Source organism: Amblyomma maculatum, chromosome 6 (assembly GCF_055883805.1).
Source record: "Amblyomma maculatum isolate TAMU_Amacu chromosome 6, ASM5588380v1, whole genome shotgun sequence".
Classification (NCBI taxonomy): Eukaryota; Metazoa; Arthropoda; class Arachnida; order Ixodida; family Ixodidae; genus Amblyomma; species Amblyomma maculatum.
In genome coordinates, this window is record NC_139349.1 from 62,399,800 (window position 1) to 62,423,025 (window position 23,226).

At 47.1% G+C, this 23,226-nt stretch overlaps 1 protein-coding gene across 1 annotated transcript in view; it reads right to left on the bottom strand.

The window, feature by feature from the left end:
• Window positions 1-23,226, bottom strand: part of timeout (circadian regulator timeout) — a 336,321-nt gene that overhangs the window by 48,807 nt on the left and 264,288 nt on the right. Inside the window, exons 19-21 of the mRNA XM_084606801.1 lie at window positions 14,248-14,333; window positions 4,335-4,461; window positions 2,080-2,153 (exon numbers count right to left, since the gene is read on the bottom strand). Of these exons, the coding sequence (XP_084462927.1) occupies window positions 2,080-2,153; window positions 4,335-4,461; window positions 14,248-14,333 (287 nt within the window). The remainder of the gene's footprint in view (window positions 1-2,079; window positions 2,154-4,334; window positions 4,462-14,247; window positions 14,334-23,226) is intronic.

A 23,226-nucleotide genomic window follows, 5' to 3' on the forward strand; every position in this document is an offset into this window, starting at 1 on the left:
AGCGAACAAAACAAGGCAAAAAAAGGAAAAAAGAAATGAAATTGCAACTCGAATAATGACGGCGTAAAATTTTCCGGGCGTTAAGGTTGTATCGCAACCGCAATTAGAATGGTTAGTCATGTTCGCAAACCGAGTGGTTCGATTGCAGGTAAACAAGTCTATGCTGACACTGGAAGGAGATCGCCGTCTTGAAAATGTCGTACCACTAGATCATCGACACTGTGACCGGCTTGCGAATACACAGTTTCCCTAACCAAAAGTGCATTTTCTTTTGGCTGCTGGCAGTGGTGTACCCCTAGACTTTTCCGCCTTGTTTATGTACAAATGGGCACATCTCAAATTGACGTCCAGCTTTCTTTTCGACACGGCAGTCTGAGTACAACATCCGAAAGTGCTTGCTGTATATCACCTGAAGCAGGCAGCGCGAATCTGCCGAGCGCGAGTTCTACGTCGATGGCAATGAGGCGCGGTTAACGCGTGGTGTTTAAGGTTTCCGCACATCCTGCACACGCGCACTGACAAGGGTGGGGGGGCAATCGCGGCCGTTGTGTGCCTGCGTGGGAGGGGGCCGGTAAACCGGTATGTTAACCTCCTCATCATCATCAGTCGGACTATACCCGCTGCAGGACGAAGGCCTCTCCCATATTTCTACGTTAACCCGGTCCAGTGCTAGCTGCATCCACTTGACCCTTGCGAACTTCTTAACCTCATCCGCCCACCTGTGTGCCGCCCCCTGCAACGCTTTGCATCCCTTGGAATTCAATTTGTTACTACCCTAAGCGACCACCGGTTATTTTCTCTTCGCATGCCCATTTCTTCTTGATTTCCACTAGAATGTCATTAGCTCGAGCTAATTCTCTGACCAACTCTGCGGGCTTCCTATCTCATAACTTTACACTTACCATTTTTCGTTCCATACCCCTCTGCGTAGTCCTCAACTCTCAACTAAAGTAGAACCCTTTTCGTCAGCCTCCATGTTTCAGCCCCATAGGTGAGCACAGGTAAGATGCAACTGTTGTATACTTTCCCCTTGAGCGATACCGGTAAGCTGCTAGTCATAATCTGCGAGTGCTTGCCAAATGCGCTTCATCTCAATCTTATTCGCACTGTCATTTCCCTTTCATGGTCCGGATCTGCGGTTATTACCTGTCCTAAGTAGACATAATCCGCTAGCACTTTTAGCATACCGCAAACGTACTAGCGTATACATATAACAGGTTTACCGGAACCCTCCTACCTATGCGCAATGGGCATCCGGCAAATCACATAAGTGTACGTTATAGTATGTACGTGTCAGCTATATGCTAAAGAAATGTCCCTATTCTCGTAGGAACACTACTAGAACAACGTCTGAATACGCCGACGATGCACTCACAAGGGGGAAACAAATCGTTGCGCAGCTGCCTTTCCTCCTCAGATATCGCGAAAAGCGCTTTGGGGACTGGAAGGGGCTTAAAACGAATACGGCTTGAAATAGACATTTTCCTAGGCGCCCCAGAAGAACGGAAATGTTAAATATGAAAACTGAACATTTTTTTTTTTTTTTTGTCAAACCGGGTCCACTCTTCCCTCAACCGTTCTCCCTCGACTTCCGCTTCAAAACACACCGCTCCGTACACCAGGGCCTACACAATGCGGACAAAAAAAAAAAGAATAAAACAGAATGCCTAAGCAGTGCACTCAGAGTTGAATTCACAACTTCAAGCTCTCGAAGATTATTAAAAAGGCGAACGGGTGCCCCAGCCGCTGAGCAAGCAGCAACCGTGATGTGCATCGTCTCCTGCTTCCCGCGGAGATAAAAAAGTATCCGCGGTAAAAGAAAAATAATGACAATCGCAAGGCGGCAATGGCAAATTTTGAACTCAAAGGTATTGTTAGGCTACAAACAGCGCGGCAAATATGCGTGCGGTAACCTCGGTTTTGAAGCCCCTTTACACGCTTCTTTGAGGTTAAATGCAGTGTTTTCCAATACAGGTTATACACTAAACCTAAACGTCCTACAGTAACTGTGCAGTTGCGAGCAACTACGCTTGCTAAGGGGAGGCGACCTGGAAAGCGACCAAGGCCTAGGGTACTCACCTGTCGACTCGCGGTACTTGTCGAAAAGCTCCTGAAGCTCCGCGACGTCTTCACCCCGCCAAGGTGCGTTGGCCCTGATGATTTAGAAGAAAAGAAAATGACAAAAACATCAATCACAAAATAAAGGTAAACTACATGACGAAACAGTAAACTTCGCTGGCGGCACCTAGCGGGGAACTAAAGTTCGGTACTCCTAACGCGAACAAAAACGTGGTAAGAGGACAAAGATGGGCTTTTGGAGGAAAAACGGGAATCTACGATTAAAAAAAATAACAAAAAAAATACATGCAAGCGATATGCTTTAGCGCCGAAGTTTCATGAATAACTTGTGCATAACGAAGACTCAACTCGTTTCTCGTAATCCTTGAATGGCCGAGGAAAATGCGACCGCTGATAAATTCTTAAACCTCGGAGTAAAAGGAACGCGGGCCTCCGTACACAGGCTGCTATAAATAAAAAGTACACGCGAAAAACTTCTTCGATCAAAATTTAATCTAGACGTAGCTCTGGGGCTTCGAATAATGCACGATGAGTTCCTTCGGACTCAACTCTATTAAGGGGGAAGAAAGCTCTTCCGCACTCTTGCCGAGCGTCCTCGATGGAGAAGAAGAGCTAGAACCTTCCGGCGCGATCCGCAGGTTGGAACAGGTACTAAAAAGGAGTAGTGCAATAGAAGATGGAAATTACATTCTCCCCCAATTTTCAAAGCGTACATAATGTAGAACCCCACCGACCACCGGAACGAGGAATGGGGGTTAAAAAAAAAAGGAAAATAAGGGAAATAAAAGAGGGATGAGGGAAATAGGAAAACAACGAACGGCACAAGCCGGAGCGGTCAATCCGCGTCGATAGGTCGGACACAATGGCTGTCAGGAAGGAAAATGAACCTGGTGCATGCATGCATTACAGCGGGCCCTGGTAATATATATCCTTAGCGGCCGACGAGGCAGGATAAAAAAAAAAAGAGAAAATAAAATAATCAAGAAGGCACGATTGACGAGGGGAAAAGAGAAGTTAGAGCATGAGAACAAGAAAAATAAAAGACCAGAACGGAAGGAGCGACAAGGGGAGACGAGAAGCGCCACAAGAAGCGATGAAAAATGAAGCCAGCATGTCTGAACTTTCTGGGACGAGGACGCGCACGCGCCGGCCCTGCCATAGCGTCCGAACCCGAGGAGCCGGCCCACGTGGCATTAATCTGTCTATTTGTCGACGCCAACGGAGCAGAACATCCGTCACGGAGGGACCCGACAATGAACCGGCCTCGCAGGGGCACACAAACAAAGGATCGCCGCTGTTGCTGCTTTCCCTTCTTCCCTTTTGCTCGTCTTCTTCCCTTGCCCGCATATCACCCTGGCGGTGAAAACGAAGAGGAAATAAACGGGAAAGTTGATGCCTCTAAAGGAACAAAAAAAGAAGACGGCTGGCAAGAACGCTAAGGTGCAGTGTGCCGAGCGGGTTGAAATGAAGGAGAAGGAAGAGAGAAATGCAGTGCCAGGGAGGGAGAGAGGGAGGAGACGAAGACCAGGGGAGTGGAGTAGGTGGTCCCTTTTCTTCCCCTTTCGCCATGTCCGACAGCGGTGCGCGATTTGTTAGCAGGAACAATAAGGAGACGGGAGGGGTCCCCGGCGGGACCGGAATACAGAATTACGCCGGTACGGACGGAGGCAGTATGTCACAGCCGGGGCGCGGCCTGTCTTCATCGGGGATAATCAGAGCAACAGAGACAGAGGGGGGCAAAGAGAGGGAAATGAAATATAACGGAATGCCGTGAGTTGGTTCATGCGCTTTTTGAACACCTTATGCAGGAAGAGCAGACAACGCGTTTCGGCCCCAGACGAAGCGACTATCATGCGGGGCGAAAGCGGATAAATTAACATTTGATCGCGCGCCTGTCTGCGAAAGCAATCCTTCGTTTCTCATCCTGTTCATTAGGCACGCCAATAACGACCTTGATGAACTTTCGTTAGACTAGCCAGTCGTTTTGTGTCAGGGTGAACAACAGGATAGAGATTAAAGGACCGAAAAACAAACAACAGTTTCTCAATCAGCAGATGAAGGCACACTAGTCAATCCACCGCGATGTGACATCGCGATGAGTTGGCGCTATCTGCAACACCGTACAGAGCATTGATAACATAGCATAACGCTCATGCGGAGCTCCGGCTTCAACTCGCGCAAGCTCTGCGTCTAGCATTGAATGGCTTGCACACAGACATGCAACAGTTGTCGACTTCGCGTGATGGTCCTCTTACCTTGCTTTCTTTTTGAAAGCTGCGACATTCTCCACGAGGCCAAGGTTCTTTAGCTGCAGCAATACGCTGCGACGGGTCTTCGTATCGTCGATCATGTGTTCCAGTATCAGGTCGACAACGTCCTTGTCTGCAGCAGAAAGATTAAAAAAAGGAAGCGAATTCGGGATTTACACGCTCATAAGAAAACGATCTAACGATCGGTTCCCGAAACATATTTCTTTCGCATATTGTTCCCGTTTAACTATACAGCTAATCGCTCAAATAGGTACGGACGCAATGTTGAATTCCTTACATATGAGCAGCACGCAGGTGCTATACGCAGTTGGGTAGAAGATGACTGCAACGATAACGCGTGGATTAAAAGCGAAGGTATATTCAGGACCAAATTGACCCTGCACAATTACTCGAAGTTACGATGTTTTCGTGACGTATTCAGCATTTCTTTTAGCGCAAATCACGTCAACATAAATACAGACATTTGAGGAATATTGCTTCTGCACAACAGTTGTGATTTGCAAATTGAAGAGCACTTTCAGAAATCCTAATTCCATTTCTTTGCGATAAAGAAAACCCCACGTGTAACTTTTTTTTTCGAACACGAACACAAAAAAGCCCGCGAAATACAAAAACTATCACGTGATCAGCGCATATAGCATTAGCGCTGGAAATTAGCTGCGGTCGTGACTCGGAGACCCAGTTTCGGCGGTAGGCTGATATGTTGGCGATGGTTGCAGCGAGCTCGCTGCAGCTTGCAAATTCAAGTACGCCGACTGCGAAGACACTATCACAGGCTTATCGGCCTGCCGCTGCAATGGAGCTGTGGAGCACGGCTGTAGCTGATTTCATTCACTCAAATCACGACTGATTGCAGCACTATCGCGGCGCGCGAATGCGCCAGTCCTATGTTGTTTAATGCGTAAGCGTTAGGTGGATATCTTTTCAAGATCGTGTGGCCAGAAGTTTGTCGGCAGGAATACGTTCTATCGAAACGAGTGATAAGAATACGAATGGTCGCACTAGATAATGAAAACCTCTCACTGGGGGAAAATTTGGTACATGCAGAGTAATTAATTAATTAATTAGACCCAATTAAGTCAACCACCCGTCGAAATAGCCAAGAACGTAATGTCGACATCCAACGGGAGTCAAGTGGCACCGAACTTCCTAGGGTGTTACGTCATAGTGACGTCACAAGCCAGAGGTCTCTTCTTTTATTTCAGTGTCTCTTCTTTCTACCACAAAGAATGCTTGAGCATTCCCCCAATGCGGGTGCCGCAGTGATCTTAAACTTTTTATTTTTTATTTGTTGTATTTCGCGGACTTTCTTCAGAGATCGGAGAAGATGATACATGGGAGGTTTTCTTTATCGCAGATAAACGGAATGGGAGCTTCACATTTATTGTCCGAAAGCAATTTAGAAAAATTCTTAATCACTAATTAATTGCAAAACAAAAAAATTGCCTGTGATACGCAAGACGGCTGGCAGCTCTATGAAAGTAGTTTACCAGGCCTACCTCCAACGTACTACTTTTTGACACTTGGCTAATGTTAGCTGGGACACCCTGCCTAGAGAGTGAGGGTTATTTAACCAAAATAAGGCACTTCACATTCAGCTAAACTATCCAGCGCTCGATTCCTGTTTACAGCCGCTTATAGTGAAATGGGCGGTGTATTACAGCAACGCTAGCAAATCGACCGACATCAGCACAAACTTCTGTAATTCATTTTCGCGAAGCCGAGCTGCCGACTGAGAAAGACTGTTTTCGTGGCGTTCCTATGTGAAATATTTTCCCGAGAAAACGCACTCTCGGAGTATGAGACTAATTGAGAAACCGGACAGCAAATATCCAGCTTTCGTGACGCGAACCATCCCTGAGAAATGTCTTGTAAGACATTCAATTGTCTTTGAGTGAATCGTGCATTCCACAACGCCGGTCCACCTCCGTGAAAAGCACGAAACCTGTATGCTGCCTGACCGACACCCATCATCCGCTTCCTGCCAAGCTGTGACAAGTGTTTGGTTTGGCTTCGTTTGGTTAATGGGGTTTAACGTCCCAAAGAAATTGAGGCTATGAGAGACGCCGTAGTGGAAGGATCCGGAAATTTCAACCACCTGGGGTTCTTTAACGTGCCCTGACAGCGCGCAGTCCACGGACGCCTTGCTCTTCGCCTCCTCCGAAAAGCGATCGCTGCGACCGGAATTCGATCCCGCATCCTTGGGCACAGTATAGTGAAGCGCCCTAACCGCAGCACCGCCACGGCGGGGTGGTGCAATAGTGTAATCGAAAACCGAGCATTTCGTAAAAACATCTAACTATCGAACGAGCCGTAGAAGTTGCAACACGCCAATTCTTCTTGGGCACTTAACGTGACTGAAGACATCATACACTCGGAGTTCCTCGATCGAAAAAAAAAAAAAATATTCTCATCCTCCTCCTCCTGGAAAAAAAAAAAAGAAAAATTCCAGAAGATAAGAAATTATCTTTGAAATTATTTTTGAGCAAACTAAACAGTCCTCGGTCTTGTTGTCCGGAACACGCAATCTTGATTTTGAGAACCGCTTCCAGTTAAGTTTCAGCGGCATCTTTAAGCACCGAAAAATCGCCGGAGTTGCTCAATAAAACCTGTTTCCATCGCACGTACACTCCGCAAAAGCAGTAGGTTCGCTGTCTTCGCAACTCACTGTTAAAATGTGGCGTCACGCGATCTTTCCGAGTGGCTAGACTCACAGCGATGAAGTTTTCAAACTAGAGATAATCGCTCCCACTACCTCTATTGAAAAGATAAGTAAAAGCAAACCAAATCTCGGAACAAGCTTCACTGGGTACGCTTAACCCGACACTTCAACGCATCAAATGACGACACAAAAAACAAAACAAACGAGTGGAAAGCACGCGTGAAGTAGCGAGTGGCCATTTGCAGCGTCTCTAGTGGAAACTGACAGTGAGTGGCCAATGCTACTCAGAAGTTTATTGTTCCTTTCACCCAGCGCTGATCAAATCCCTGCAGTCTGCAACTTGATCGTGCGAAGAGAAACTTTAAAGGAAGAAACCAGTGAAATCGCGCACACAATGAACTCTCAACTGTTCGAAGGGAGAGCGGGAAGGGTTCACGTTACGCTGCAAAATTCTTTCCCGCGCCTTGGCCTGCCGGCTGTTTTGACTGACGAATTTTTAAGCGCATTGGAAAGGCATCAATTCACTGCAATGTTACCGAGAGGTATCAGCTGTGGCAAGATGGACAACCGGGTGAACCTTTCAATAGGCCGAGCAACTGCTCTAAGAAACACAACACGCAAGTGCTCAGGAGCACAAATACACAAACGAAAAAAAGAAAAAAAAAAAAAAGCCCGCAGTGAACAACGCTAGGCTAATCGAGAAACGTAAAGAAGGCATAGCAAACACGACACGCGATTCCATTTGGATAAAAGCTCTGCGGCTCAACTAGACAGAACTAACCACTTACTATTGGTAACCAGAGAGCTCAATCTCTTAGCTACGCACTGTGATGAAGAAAGAAGGAAGCCTAAGTGAAAAGAGACATATGGAAGTTGGCTGGTACAAACGAAAACTCCTGTGAGCAAAGAACCTTCTTATTCTCGTACTGAAACGAGACGAAGGGTCCAGTTAGGAGCACGCCTGACAAGATGACGCATTGCGATACTCCCAATATAGTCCTACTGGACAGGCAAAGAAAACAGCAAATGCAAATTCAAGTTTAAAAGCAAAGCAGCTCGAAAGGTTCCCAACTTTATTCAAGTGAACTATTCTATGCAGACTCGTGAAGCGAGAGTGAGCTGGATTAGGGCTATTTCGAATGAAATGTCATGCGCATATATATATATATATATATATATATATATATATATATATATATATATATATATATATATATATATATATATATAGTCAATACGGGTGCAGGATACGCGGGCGCTAAGAAGTAGTGGGCACCCGTGCACGTTGAAAAGAATTCATAACTCGGGTGCATGTAATGAAATGATCGCACACGGCTTATACATATATGCAAAAGAGAGATAGAGAAAGGTGCGAGAAGAGCACTTTCTTCCGAATCGAATACGAACATAATGTACCACCTCTACCGAGTAGAATACTAATGGTGTAGCTTCCCTACCAAACCAAATACGAACCGAGTATCTGCACTAATATTCGCTTCTGTGGCGAACTACACATGCAATACTGTTACGAACTGCTCATACAAAACGAGCAACAGTGTGAAGCACTCAAGCGCCAGCGGCAATGGTGAGGTACGGTGCTGACTTATCTTACCAGGAGGCCGCAAAACGAATTCGGTTTATGTTAACGCTATGAGAATCAAGTTATACGTGTCTCGAATTATACTTTGTTACTGATGACGAAAGAGAATAAACTAGAGCCGGAGATCAGGACATTCGATGAGCGACAACATGTATGGTCCATGGCATTCGAGATCTGGTATCAAGGTAAGAATCAAGCACCACACGAACGGACCGCTTACCCGCGTTTGCTACAGGGCGGTGCGCAGATTCCGTATTGGTCTCGTTTATCGAGCAGTCGTTGAAGAAAAATATTACGGCGAGTCTTATTCTAAACTATAGTGCCAATTTTTCCAAACGTATTCGAAAAGTTCGTAACACATTCGATTCGGTTCGAATAATTCCTTAACTGCACTAGCGACTATTTGATTCGCATGAATATTCACAAACCACTGGTAAAGACGCCAGAAACGTTAAAGTCATGCAAAGGCAACAACGATGTTCTCCGCCACGGAATGCGAGATTCGGGAGTGAAGCGCATTTATAAAAAGGTAAGTAAGTGGAGAGGGAAGAAGGCAGAGTGCACCTAAAGGGTAAGAATGCGACCAGACTCACGCCGCAGAGAACACTATCTCATCCCCAAACTACGCAGGCACGTATATACTGTATTTACTCGATTCTAACCAGCCCCTGTTCTCACGATCGCGATGCCGAAAGTGAGGGTGTGGGAGGGAGGGGTGCTTAGATTTGAAAAACCTAGCCCCTCCGCCCCTTTTCGCAGCGATGTCTTGGCGAGACGGGCGTGAGAATTAAGATTTCCTTTAGCAAACACCTTTGGCAAACGTCCATGGTTACAGTTCGCTTGAACTTCAAGTTGGGACCGCGCTCTTCAAACTCATTCTGGCTGCCGCTACGACTGTCAAACAGCTGACGCAAAACAAAGCAAACGCAGGCCCGCAATGCTTGCGAAACCTGTCGAGCACCGCCGAACGGCCGCCGATTACAGGTTCAAGTGACAACTCACTGGTGGAACTATCGGGATCCGGCTTTTGGCGTTCTGCCCCGCCAGCTGTTGTGTAATGTCGGAATGCAGCAAAACGAGAAGCCAGAGATCGCACCGCAGTCGCCGGACCACCACGGGACTCCGATGGCTGAGTTTCCAAGAGCAGTGGCAGGCTTGTCTACGCGCCCTTCCTCGATAAACGGGGGTACTTCATTTCCAATGTAATTTTACGAAATCAGGGGGTCTTTAAAACGGGGGTTCTTAGAATCGCTAAAATAGGGTAGTATACACTCGCCCGACAAACGGCGAAAACGCGGCGAACAAACAGAGGCCAAACAGCTTCGACAAAGGTGCGTCTTAAGCATTGACAGTTACATCTGCGAGGCTACGAAGGAGTGAGCACGCAGCGAAATCCGGAGCAGAAGGAAAAACAAAAGCGGAAACCTTACGAGACCGGAGACAAGAGACAGTAACACTAATGATGAGGGCCCCAAAAAGAATTGGCGCCGCATCCTAAGGACGAGAACGACGACATACATCGGCGGCAGCAAGTACACAAAAGCTGGAAGTTCCTCGGGCAGAGAAGCTCCGACACGAACGCGCCGCGTCTCGGGTTCTCCGACGAAAGCTCCGGCGCGAAAGCGCATTAGGACTCAGCCCTTCTCCTCGTCTGAGGCTGGCTTTCCGCAACGACTGTCGGTACACAACGTGCACGCGGTGAGGTGCCGCGCGTGGGGAAATGGGGAGTCCGGGAAAAAGAAGGAAAGCCGGAGACAGCGCCGTGGCCTTTTTAAGAGAGCGAAGCTCGAAACAGGAAACAGCGCCGAAAATGTGACACGCGGAAGAAAGCATTCCAGAGGGTGTGGTACCTTTTCTACAGCACAGAACGGAAACAGACCGCGGGGTATGTGTGTGTGTGTTGGAGGGGAAGAGAGAAGCTTACCTGCCGCAATGCGGTTTTTTGCCTATGGCCTGGAGAATTTCGCTCCTGTCGTCGGAGCAGCGGGAGGATAAGAGAATAAAAGGGAGTTTTCTAAAGATCCGAGCGAACGACAGCTGTGTAACAGCATTCCGCGCCCACTTTATTTTACAAGAGGAAGTGAACGAAAACTAAAGAAGGACTCCTGTAATCCATTCAGACTGAGGCATTGTTCAGCTGATGTAACCCTTCTGTGGCGAGGCCTAGTCACACATTGTCCGAAAACATCAGCGTAAAAGATAACAATGCGATGATGCTTTCTAAACTAGCTGATGGTAGTTTCGAAAGAGTTGCATAGCTTTTTTTTTTTTTTTCTTATTCTACAAAGTATGTGTCCATGTAAAACTCCTTTAAAAAATTCCTTCACCATAAGCATCGCAGAACATATGCGGCTTTGGGCACATTTACCATAATGATGAGGTGTGAGATTCTCATCAAGTCGAAGGAACAAAATGTGTTCACATAGCAAAGTAGCTCGCTACTTTGTGAGTGCTATACGTCACATGCTTGACCGCAAAATTAAAACAAATTATGCTTAGCACATGGCAGCAAGCACTACCGCCGAGCCATTACGACGTAATGATTTCGTTCCGAGAAAGCAGAAAAAAAAATACAGAAAAAAAATATATTTTTCATAAATGGAAATCTTTTTTCTCATATCGATGAAATTTAAAACCGAAGGAATAAAAACAAAATTGGAAGACAATAATCATGCTCCAGAAAACCTGTGGGAGCCGAATCGGACTGCAGAACTAAAAAAATAAAATAAAATAGAATAAAGCACACAAAGCATTCGTGAACCAAGATTCCATATGCGATTCAAACTTATATAAGCCAATGAAAATGAAAAAACGAACGCCGCACCTTTTCCTTAATGGTTTCAGTGGTTTTTCCTTTCTCGAAAACGAAAGCCCGTAACCGAACCTAAATGCGCCGTTTGCGTTTTGCGCCACGTGCGCGAAATTGAGCGCTATAAATCATGACGAAAGAGCCCGCGCAGCACAGCCTGTGACAGAACACGTCCATTACCCGGCCAATTACGAAACCGCGGGCCATCGATACTTGCCGTGGTCTATGCCAGATATCCCTACGCGAGAATCATAATTCTTTCCCCCAGCTATAGTGCGAAACTATACACGCGCAAAATGTGCGCGCATACAACAGAGAGCAAAGACGGCCTTTACGTAACGACCAATTTCCTGCGCGCGACGTTTGACAAGAATAAATGTGAACCCTTTACTTGGAGGCGCAATGCCATTTCATGCGCGAGCGACAGGTTAAAGGAATCGGAGCAAAGTGAAAACAGATATGCCTACCATGATATCCACTTATGATGACGCAACGGTACAGGATTTGCAGAGGTATGCGAATCATAGTGCAGTCGCAACGTAGCAGTAAACCAGATGCAACAATTCTATTAGCCTTGCCGTATCTTGTTACCGCTTTCCAGTTCCGCTAAATGAGATTTCAAAGGGAAACATCAAAGTTATAGCTATAATCTGATTGGAGATTGAAAGGCCGCGGTACAAAAAGCGAGGCCGCTGCGTCCCACGCAACCACGGCGGGATCGAATGCCGAAAAGGCAGGCGACCGCGGTTGCGACGAAATTCAAGTACGCGATAAGGCATCGTAAGTCATCGTGCTTGAAACAGGGGCAGCTTGTTTCGACCGAGGTGAAAGGCTGATTTTCGTGCTGCGAAAACAAGTCTTTGGTCCAAACGGTACCGAGTTATCACTCGCAAAGCGTTCGCGGTTAGCCAGAAGAAGAGAAACAAAGGAGAAAAAAAAAAAATTGGTGACGGTGTACTGTGCTAAGGTTCTGCGGACAAAACAGAAACAAATACGCGGCACACACAGCACGAGCCGGCAACTGATTTTGAACGGTGTGAACAAGCTTCCTTGCACAAGAGGGTAGAAAACCGTCACATGCGGGACATACACAGAAAAAGGGTTATGGTAAACATTGTGTCTGGGCGAGGCTCGAAGAGAGATCTGACAGACACCGTCACGCTCGCTCTTCCAAACTTAAAACTTGAGTGGTGTTCGACACACACCCAAAATTGTTGCTCCCAATGTAGCTAAATGCTTCCCTATACCTGCGAAGTCAATGTGTCATAAAATTGACCACTCATCAGCATTTAATTGGAAACGACCTCATAGCAACCTCAACTGACTTCTCTGAAACGCGCTTTTCGCGAGCTGCAATGTTGTTCGCTGGATTGCTATGTGCAGTAGTAACAGAGGAAGCGGCATAACAAGCATTCAACATCTTGTAGCGAACAAAATTGGGTGGGATGTATCTTCGGCTTAATAAAAACGAGATTTTCTTTCTCTTCTGTTTTGTTTTTTCAATAAAACCTGTCGTCATTTCGTTATCGCGGAAGAGCTCTAACATTTTCATCACTCCGTGTCTGAATATGCAGTGGCAAGGACACCGGGGGTTCCTTGCTACCGTGTTCATCTTTCTAATTACAACATTTTAAGCATCTGCAACCATTAGATAATCTTACAGTTCACCGCGCCTGTAAAAACAGCGTTCCGCATTTATTCATGAAATGTCTACCTCTCCTTTAGACAGCTATATGCAGCCACCATGTCAGCCAGAGGAATATGGCCGCACGCAACTGCCGGTTGCTTCAGGACAGCACTGCAGCAAACGCAAAGAATTCGTTCAAGTAATAAATAATCAGAATTAGCCGAATAGGCAGAGAAGGAAACAGGCTGTATGCGATCAGACAACGATGGGAAGAAGAGGAAGGAAAAAAATTACAGGGGTAGCGTAAGTCTGCTTACGTCGCGAAATGCAAAATCATTGCCAGTTCCGAGCTATAGTTGCGTTTTTGAGTAATGCGTTTCGTTGGTCTGTACCATTGCTTAGCTGCCGTTACTAATGGTCGAATTCAGACCAAGTCGAACTTTGGGGGTAAAGGGACCAACTTTTGGAGGATGACCCACTCAAATATGGAAGTTGCCATTGCTGGGCACATTCAAATTAGGTTAGACGTCAATTTGGTTATATTCGGACGAAGTCAAATTTCGAGGTTCCAGAAAGACCAAAATTTGGAGAGGCCCATCTAATATTGGAGGTCACCTGTAAACGGCTCATACTCGAATTAGGTTCGACATCAATTCTGGTCCAATTCTGGCGAGGTCAAATTTTTGGGGGTCCACGGGGCCGAGTTTGGGGGGATGGCCCATCAAAATATAGAGGTCACTCCACTCCACTTGGCTATCCTTATTTAGATTGGATACCAATTCTGGTACTATTATATTAATTATTCATGCAATGGATTGTTGACTGGTCGTGTAGACGCACTCTGATGACAGGTTCTATCCATACACTGCCGATGTTCGCTGTCCACGCTGCTGATCAGCCAGGAAAAGCTTTCGTGTTAGGACAGATCGCCCAGCGGCATCGATGAAAAGACGTGCATTGGAAGAATGCGCTCTGCAGCATTTTATGAAATGCCGAGTACCGCACATTGAATTAGTTTTACGGAAAGAAAGCCGACTGTCCAGAATAGGGTATTCAGGAAGAGTATCGGCCCCATTGTCTCCTATAGCGTAACAACATACGCGCGTGATCAAATCGCCTACGCGTGCCCCACTCTATTATCATTTATGTGCGAATCGGACTTCAAAGATTGCCTCAGTGCAAAATAAATTTTGGACTTGCCTGGAGTCGTGTCGTCCTTGTAGCGTTCGTACAACACCTTAAGCTCGTACACTTGCTCCTCGGTCCAGGCGACTTTGACAGGTTTCCTGAAACATGGCGAATAAAAAAGAAGAAGAAAATTCAAAGAGTAAAACAAAATAAAGATCTTCCCTACAAAGTAAACGCGAATGTAAACAAGAGAGTGACACTATACTTAAATTGTACCTGGCTTGTCTCCTCCGACCGAGTACAAAGCAGAACCACTAGCAGCAGGTGGAGAATACAGCCACAAACTAGACTCGATCCATACAAACGTAAGCAGGAACTCTTCCGTTGTGTCGATTGTTCCATAGGTGCAAGCACCTCACTTCTACACTCGCAATCGTCATCCTTGCTACAAGATTACATGCTCGAAACGCGATAGTAGTGTTCCTTCAAGCAACGCCGCCGACCAACTACACTAGTTGGCTGAAGACAACTACTGGGCGCAGTTCTTACTATTCCCTATTGCGTTGCGCCGCATTTGAAACATGACCACAACGTGTTGTATATTAGAGCACAAGAGCACGTACACCAGAGACAAAATCTGGTTTGGGGCACCACAACGTCACTTTATCTGTCAGAGCAGAGCCGTAAAAATCGATGCCTACGAAAAGCAAAAACCCAAAGTCGAGACAATAACGCGCATGCTTTCCGAGGAGAAAGAGAGAACTCAGTTTTCGCGCTTCTACCCGTCGGACTTCATGAAACCTGTCCCGTGCTCCATCGGGGGCGCTCAGCGTGAGCAGAAGCGTATACAGCATCCAGAAACAGCTGGCGGCTTTTCACAGCCTGGATTTTCGGACAGTGACTAGCTGCTACTTTAGGTGTGTGCCAGAAATAACTAAGCCATACGAGGGGGAAATGGGGAAGCGTTGTAAAGCATTTTTTTTCCCCCTGCACTCAGCAGAGTTGGTGCAAAACGGGGCCCGTACGAGAGAGCACACCGAGTGTGACGAGCGCCATCGATAACTTCCGAGTGAAGCGCAGAGGCCAAAAGCATATAAAAGTTCCATTTTCAAGCTCAACGCTGCCCGGCACAACTCAGCGACATCTTTCCGGCATAGGTACACCCCGGGCGACTACACGAGTTTCCACTCAGAATTTCAAATTAAAGGAAGAGTAGGGACCTCAAGTTTAAAAAAAAAAAAAAAAGAAAGAAAAAAACGCCACGGATTGCTGACAACAAAGTTAGTAGCGAATCATACCTGAGCTGCAACTATGCGTTACTTCGAACTTACACTACGTGTCAGGTGCAGGTGGCACAACCTGTTCAAGGGCCTCCCCCCCCCCCCCCCCCCCCCCCTCTTTTATTAGTGAGCAGTGACAACAGCAACAGCCAATGTCTGCATTTTTACCATCATATGGACAGTCAAGCACGTAAGAAATGTAGACTGCTCCCTAGCCCACCCCGGGTATCGTGATTCGTGTTCTACGCAGCTCCTCGGCATGGTACAACCCTTTCCGGAGCATCTAAGGACGCGCAGTGACAATATAAGTTCACGCCAGGGTCCGACGATCGTGGTCATGTTAGTAAACCCCACCGGAGCATTCCAGCCGCGCGTGGCTTCCAATTTCGTCACGCACACTCGTCTCCGAAGAGCATCGCCCCCCGCAGCCGAGAGAACTCCATAGGCAGCAGAACCCAGCCGCCTGAACTGACCGAAAGAGTCTGTGGACCATATACCCACCTCCCGCCTCCCTTGCCTTCTCGGCCAGAATAAACCTCTCTACGCCGCCAGTCGTTTATGCAAATGCTGTCCGCTGGCCCAGACTACCAGCACGAATACACAGCGCACCAACGCCCAACTCGGGCGAGAAAGATAAACGGTGGAGCCTCGGGGCCCAGTCCAATCTCGACTCTCTTGGAGATGGCTTCGATGCATATCAAGCGCCTAGAGCACGCGCCGGGGCACCCGCGTCCCTTCTTCCGCATCTGCTTCTTCTTTCCTGTCTTGCTGTCTTTCTTGCTCCGGACAATAATTTCTTCATTTCGTTTTTGTGTGAGGATTTTGCTTTCTCTCTTTTACATTTTGAAACATGTGCACATGCTTATAAAAAAAAGTAGTGTCCTCCTATATCGTCCACGACCTCCCCATATTCCGGAGTCCGGAGCATTTAGGAGGGTGAGAAAGACCAGAATGAGAAAGGAAGACAGAGGAATGGGTCTGCGGGAAGGCTGGAAAGGCGGTAATATACGGAGGATATCCATCTCTGAAACGAAAGTGCCGAGCTCAGGGACTAACGGCGAGTTCACGGTGACGCTTTACTCGAACTCAGTTGTTTCCTTCAATCGTTCTATTTTTGTTTATTATAGTTTCCGAGGCTCATTCCTTGATTACAGGCAGTGCCAATGCCCCTTTTCGTTCTTTTTCAGCCTTCAACGAACTTCCCAAACTGTTGGAAGGAGAGAGAAAAAGTAGCCTGCGATGAACACAAGCAGAGAAAAGTAGGCACCCAACGAACTCAGAAAATAGAAAAGAACAGCAAACACAAGTCCCGTTCCCTGCCTCACCTCTTGCTATTGATGCTTCCCGCAGATTCGCAACGTTAACCAGCTCACGCAGGCCATATATCGACTGCGTAGACATTCGTCTCCTCCTGGCCTCGGCACCCCAAGCGCCAACGCACTCTATGGCAATCCGCTCCATTTTATCTTCCCCTTTTTCTTCAAAGAGGTCCCGAAAGTTTACGTCTCCCGTCCCTATTTCCCCCGCCGTCTCCCCAAAGCCATTTTCTTCGCGTTCACACTCATTACATCTCTTCCTCGAAGCTCATTCTTCGCTTTCGTTCGCACCTTCATTTTCATCAGTCGAAAACGCTGGTGGGCCCCCTCCGACTTTCACGACGGGAGCGCTTCATCGCGCGCATTGCGGCGTGGGATCCGCATCCTTCGCATCGTAAGTGGATTCCTCTTTCTCTCTCTTAATGCTTCTTTCCTTTTTTCGCTTCCCCACCACTCGCTGTCAATGACGGTTCAGCTTTTCCCGAGGATCCCCTCGGAAGAATAACAATTAAAAACTAAAGCAAATTCACCCGGTAAACAAGAAGAAAAAAAGTGAAATTCCATGCGAAAGTAAATCGATTCTTCGATTTCAACAATGGAAAGAGAGAACGGGAGATTCCCTATATGGCGAAGAGAAGACGATGACAGCAAAGAAAAAAAAAAGAAGAGGGGGGGGGGGGGGGGCTGAGTAGTGGTACTAACAGCGACGACTTATTTAATATCACTCTTCAATTTATATGGAAATTGGAAAAAGAAATGAAGAGATAACGCCAATAAGGAGAGTGCAGAGTGAACGATGAGAAAAGAAAGCAGGATGCGCCGGGACAAAGGCGGCTGCGTAAGCATCGCCCGGGGGAGAAATAAGGTGGCGGAGGAAGTTCGGGAACGCAGGAGGTAAAAACCGGCAGGAAGACGCCCCTGGAAGGCAGAAAAGCGGACGGGAGGAAATGCATTAGGGCGGAGAAACGCCGATTTTCAGCGAGAGCGCGCACTGAACCGCTCTCCAAGTCGAAGCAGCGCGTCTCTCACTCGAACGACAAAAGCAGCGTACGGACGAGCTTGGCTCCGAAGATGGGAACGTCGTCGTCTCGGCCACCGCTGCCGCTGACGCCGCGACGTCATATTGCAGAGACAGAAGCAGCAGCCCTCGGGCGAGCACTCGGTTGCGGAATGCGGCGCGTACAGACAGGCGCGCAGCCACGGCAAAATGATGTGGGAGAGGAGGTTGGCGACCGCCGATACATAAGAGGAACGCCTCTAGCCGAACTAGCGGTTGTGAGGTAAGCCTTAAAGAGTCGCGTTGGAGAGTGCCAGATACCTGGGACGACGAAGCCTGCGAGATCTTTAAAGTTAGAATAAAAGATAGGAGCTCCCCTTTATCTGTAAGTGCGTCAGACGGAGAGAGCGAGTTCGAAAATCGAAGGATTGGTACTCAATCAAAGCTGAAACATACTGTGACAAATTAAAACAAGAACAAGGTTTGGCAACCAAAAAAAAAAAAAAAAGAAAGAAAACAGAAAAGAAAATATTAGTCCGCGATACCAATTTCACAACTAGAGTTCATAGCCCTGGAAACTCGCTCCGGGGCTTGTAATGAGCTCGGCCCTTTTGCGTTTGCCTCTTTTTCGCAGCTGAGGACGCCTACTCAGAGGTTCCATTTGCCAGCGAAGGCAGGCATATTTACTGTCGGAGCCAATTCCCCACACGAATGTAACACAAAGGAGCGCCTACCCGTCGACAGCTTTTCTGTCTACTACTACGACAGCTAACGGTATTTGCCTCGTCTGAGAGCAAATAATAGAAAGAAAAAAAGTAAAAGCAAGAAAAGGCGTTGTTGGTCGGTCCTCTTGGTAAAGAAATGACGGAATGACCAAAGCCACCTTTGCTAAAGTTGGTAGGGAGAAGGACAAGTAATAGTGTCCACATCGGTTGCAGCGGGTCGGCCGCCGACCGCCCTCCAAGTAAATGAAAACCACACGCGGCAGTACTGACGTTTCACATCCCTTCACCATCGCCGCTATAGGTTCCAATGATGCGTCCAGCCGCTGTTAACATATAACAGCAACTACATCGATGAAACTGACAGCCGTATTGCTTCAAGCGGTGAGTCAGGTTGAATTACTTATGGCGCAGATAAGTCAAAGCCTCTTAGCCCCAAAACCTACCTTGCTCTGTTGACTGAGAAGTTCCAAGTAGCACGAGAGAGAGGCCGTTGCGTGCAGCTAACCTTCACTCCGAGAGGCTCTCCGAAACCCGCGGAATTCGGTACACCTTATTGCAGCGAATACCGCATTTACTCGCACAACAGCCACGCGTTCTTTTTTTTTTTTATTATTAAAAAAAAAGGTCCTAAAATTAAATAGGCGTGCATTGAACAGGTCAGGCTTTATCCTGCCATTAATTAAAAACTTCCCATATTTATTGATCTAATGAGGTGGCGTAAAAAGCGCGACTCTCCCTTTACGTAAACAAATGCGGCAAACGATTTCTGCCGCGCCCAACCGGCTCGACGAATACGATCAAGACTTTGTTGTTATCAATTAAAGTAGGGGGTCTAAACTACCGAGACCCCTGAGGCCTCAGATTCCCAGACCACTACCGCCGCTTGAACGGCAGGGTTAGAGCTGCGCATCAGTGCCTCCCACTGCTCCGTGGTCTGGACATTATTGGTGGGTGTGGTTGGCATTTGTGGACATGTCTATAGGTTCGAGACAGGCCAAACCGTTCATCAGGAGGACCATGCGAGGGAAACTCCGCGTATCTACAATCCTTAAGCCCGGCCCCAACCTGGCTCGTTCGTCTTTTTCTCGATCTTCTACGAAATGACTGGAAAGCTGGAGAAGAGGAAAGAAAACGAATAAAAGCGTAATGATACTGATCGAAGGCGAGGTCCCGAACTACTTCCCGCAAAACTTGTGCCAAGACAGCCTTTTGTCGTCAAATAAACTATACTCACAGCGGGGTCAGTTGGGTCACTTTCAAATGACAGTCTTCTCCTTTAAAATAAAAAATAAAAGCTAGTCTCTTGCCTTCAGCTACCAGTACGTAGCGGCTACTGCGTTCCACTCAGCGACCTGGTGATTACGACGTACACATGCCTCTTGCTACAGTCCTCCCTCTTCATCGCGTGCTCATGGCGTACTCAGAGAGTATACTATTAACTGGCAAGCAAACATGAGGAGTAGTGGAAATCGCCGCAGATGACGAGGGGAGCGTCCGGTGCCCGCGCAATGCACGTACTCACATTTGCATACACATACCTATATATCTAATAAAAACCGTGGTCAATAACATCTTCGACGTTATTTTGGGCGGTGTTTGGGAAAAGTACGTATATAGATGATATCATCACATCTAGTCCGCTGACGTCACACATGTATACACACATGAGCTCGCGTCCCTTTCGACAGCTGCGCTGTGATGAGAACATATGTTCGTGCGCCTTTTGTAAACGGTGGCACAAACAGCTTTAACGTCGTATCGTTTTAAGAATTCAGCATAGATAGAAGAATCTGTCGAGTGCCACAGGCTCGTCATTCCTGTCTGAACATCGGTGGTGGCGCCAGATACCGCCACTTGTTCGATGGGCGCACGCGCTAAAAACTCTCTCAGACTAACAATATTTTACCTCCGCAAAGTCGTTATTGTAGGTTGTAAATAAATACGATAGTTTAGTTAGCTAGTACCGCTTCACTTGGCAATATATTGAAGTGAGACTACAATAAAACACAATTCTTGAAACTCCTCTGAACTGCACTAGGGTGCCTATGGTTGTCCTGTAGCTTGTGGGCCTGTGGCATTGGGAGAGATTATGACTGCACAGTTCCCGTAAGAACCGGAAACACGATTGGGAAGGCTCCTCGGTGCTTGTTGTGGTGTTGGCTTTAAGGCTATAAAAAATGCTGAGAAGGATTTTAAAGACAAAATACAGCGAGCTGTCGCAAACTCAACGAGGCCAAGCACGAGTATATATAAAGCGAGAGATCTTTAGAGGAGGCAAAAAAAAAAAAAAAAATCCGAGAGAACTGCGGAATCTACAATGCCGAAATTCGAAAGCCGGAGGTTGCTGCTGCCCACGGTGCATACGGTTTTTCTCATTATCAACTAAATGTCCCGTCATTATCATTACTACTGTCCTCATTGTCATTATAACTAATTAGAGCATCACTGTCATCGCTACTATCATCCTCACGGTAAACAAGGAGAATTACGACGTGCGCTTCACGATCTCGGGCGCCGCGCAGTTGGTTAAAGCGCTCTACTGGGGATCCGAGGGATGGAGGTTCGATTCCCGGTGGAGAAAGAATTTTAACTTTTCTAATGACGTCATCAGGATTATTGACAAGTGACACTTCAGTGCACAGATCCGATGCACAGATGCTGCGCACGTCTCGCGCACTGGATTTAGTTCCATGAGCCAAGAAAGGCTTGCTCCTTACAACCGCTCGAACATCGGGAAATATGCGACAAAAATGAAAAACTTGGCGGAAGCCTAATTACCATTAACTGTGAAAATGAGGTATCCACGTCGTGAGCTGCTGTGCGTCACTATACAAACGATATAGTTACGTTTCGCCGCCGTCGCGTGGGATCGTGGCAGTGGATTTAAGATCATCACGGAGACGGGACATTTCGAGCCATTTCAGCGCGGCGTTGACCGCTGCTCAACGTTTCTCCGGCACACCTGCCCAGACGCACTCCTCACCTTGTGTCGCCGTGTATTTGTGTGTGCTAATCCTTGTGAAATATAGTTAAAGGTAAAGGTATTTAATGGCTAATGCGAGGAGGTTTACCGGCGCCGGCGAGTCTGAATCGGGGATGCAAGCCGCGACAAGACGCTGGGCCGACCGTCGCGCTTTTTCGAGACTCTTCCCCATCTCACTCCGGACTACCGAGCGGTTAAAAGCGGCAGTGGCTCCCACCGAACCGTCGTCATTGAAACACGTGTTGTATGAACATGTCCGCCTTTCTTTCTGGGGCCTACTTCTCTGTCGGTTGTTACGAGAAGCAACATTAAACTTTGTTCTTGTTAGACGACGCTTCGTCTCTGCTGGGACCTGCTGACGCTTTCAACGGTACCCTGAGCTGCCAGGCCAGCGCTAACTCTGGAGGCTTGCGAGCCACATATAACAACTGTTGGCATCGGTGGGACATCTGAAGGCACTTTGCAACACCGCAATAGGAAACCAAAGCTGGAAATTTTAGCCCAGGAATCCATCCAGTATGTGATTACTAAAAAATAAAGCCTGATTCTAATACTGAAGAGTTGACACTAGTGTTCCTGTATATTAGAGCATATACGGGAACATTACGCAACGACAGCGCCACGCCTCCCCTGGCGGCGAGCCATTTAGGCTACAGGGGAGTAGAGGGGAGTCCGAGCGGGGATTAGGAGGGAAGCGGCGGCGGGTGCGCTCTCACTCTCGGTGGTTGCCCTTCTACGAATGCAGCAGGTTTTCGTTTAAGAATGCTGGTCTCCTTGCCTGTTATGAACGATGAGAGGAGAGACTGGCGGTTAATTCAAAAAGTGGATGCTGCCCAATAAAATAAAAAAAAAATCAGTTGCTGCTTGCCGGAAAGCCTTTATCATGGATACAGAATTGACTCACTGTTTTACCGAAGCATTGCATTATACAGCATGAATGCCTTTCCAACTAGAGGACGAAGAGGTCGCAGCATTGGCTATTTCCCCACCGCTGCATCAGTTTACTTCGTAAAAATTTACATGAAAGCAACCGCAGCTTCGTATTGAAGTGAGCGTAACTTACAGCTTTGCAAACGTGCCTTCCGTCACGAAAGAAAAGCTCATATTTCATTGGATGATCATGCCTGCCATGAGTAAACAAATCTGGGCTCGCGTTGGCTTTTACCGCAGTCTTAAGAGTGCTATTACCTTCCCAAACTTACTTCAGCAAACGCTAACCTTGTTAGCATCTCGTAAAATCCCCCGGGAACGGATACAAAAAACAATAAAGCACTAAAACTTTTTTTAATGTTTCTTAACACTGTTTTACGGTGTGTGTGCTGTGATTACGCGAGCACTGGTTTGGCACCACCTGTATTGAACACTGCGTTTGCAGAGCCCTTTGTGCGCCCGTAAAGTCCATATTCCCAAACGACTGAAGTCCCAAAATGACGTGGGAACTGAAATACATGAGACTAGCTTCTACAGTGCTAGCTTCTCAGTCTAGCTTCTGCAGCTAACCTAGCTTGGCAGAGTTTAAAAGTTCCGCTGCCTCACGAACAACTCAGTGGTTGATATTCCAATGCATGGAGAACGCGTGTCCCTTACCTTCAAAGTCTTTACAATGGTTAGACACCGAGAACAGGATTACTTATACAAAGATGCCTTATGAAAACAAATAAAGCGTGCTCTTCATAATCTACAGCGCAGAACTTCGATCGAGTATGCTACTGAGTGCTTTGATTCGTAGTGCTTCAGAGCGTTCAGTATT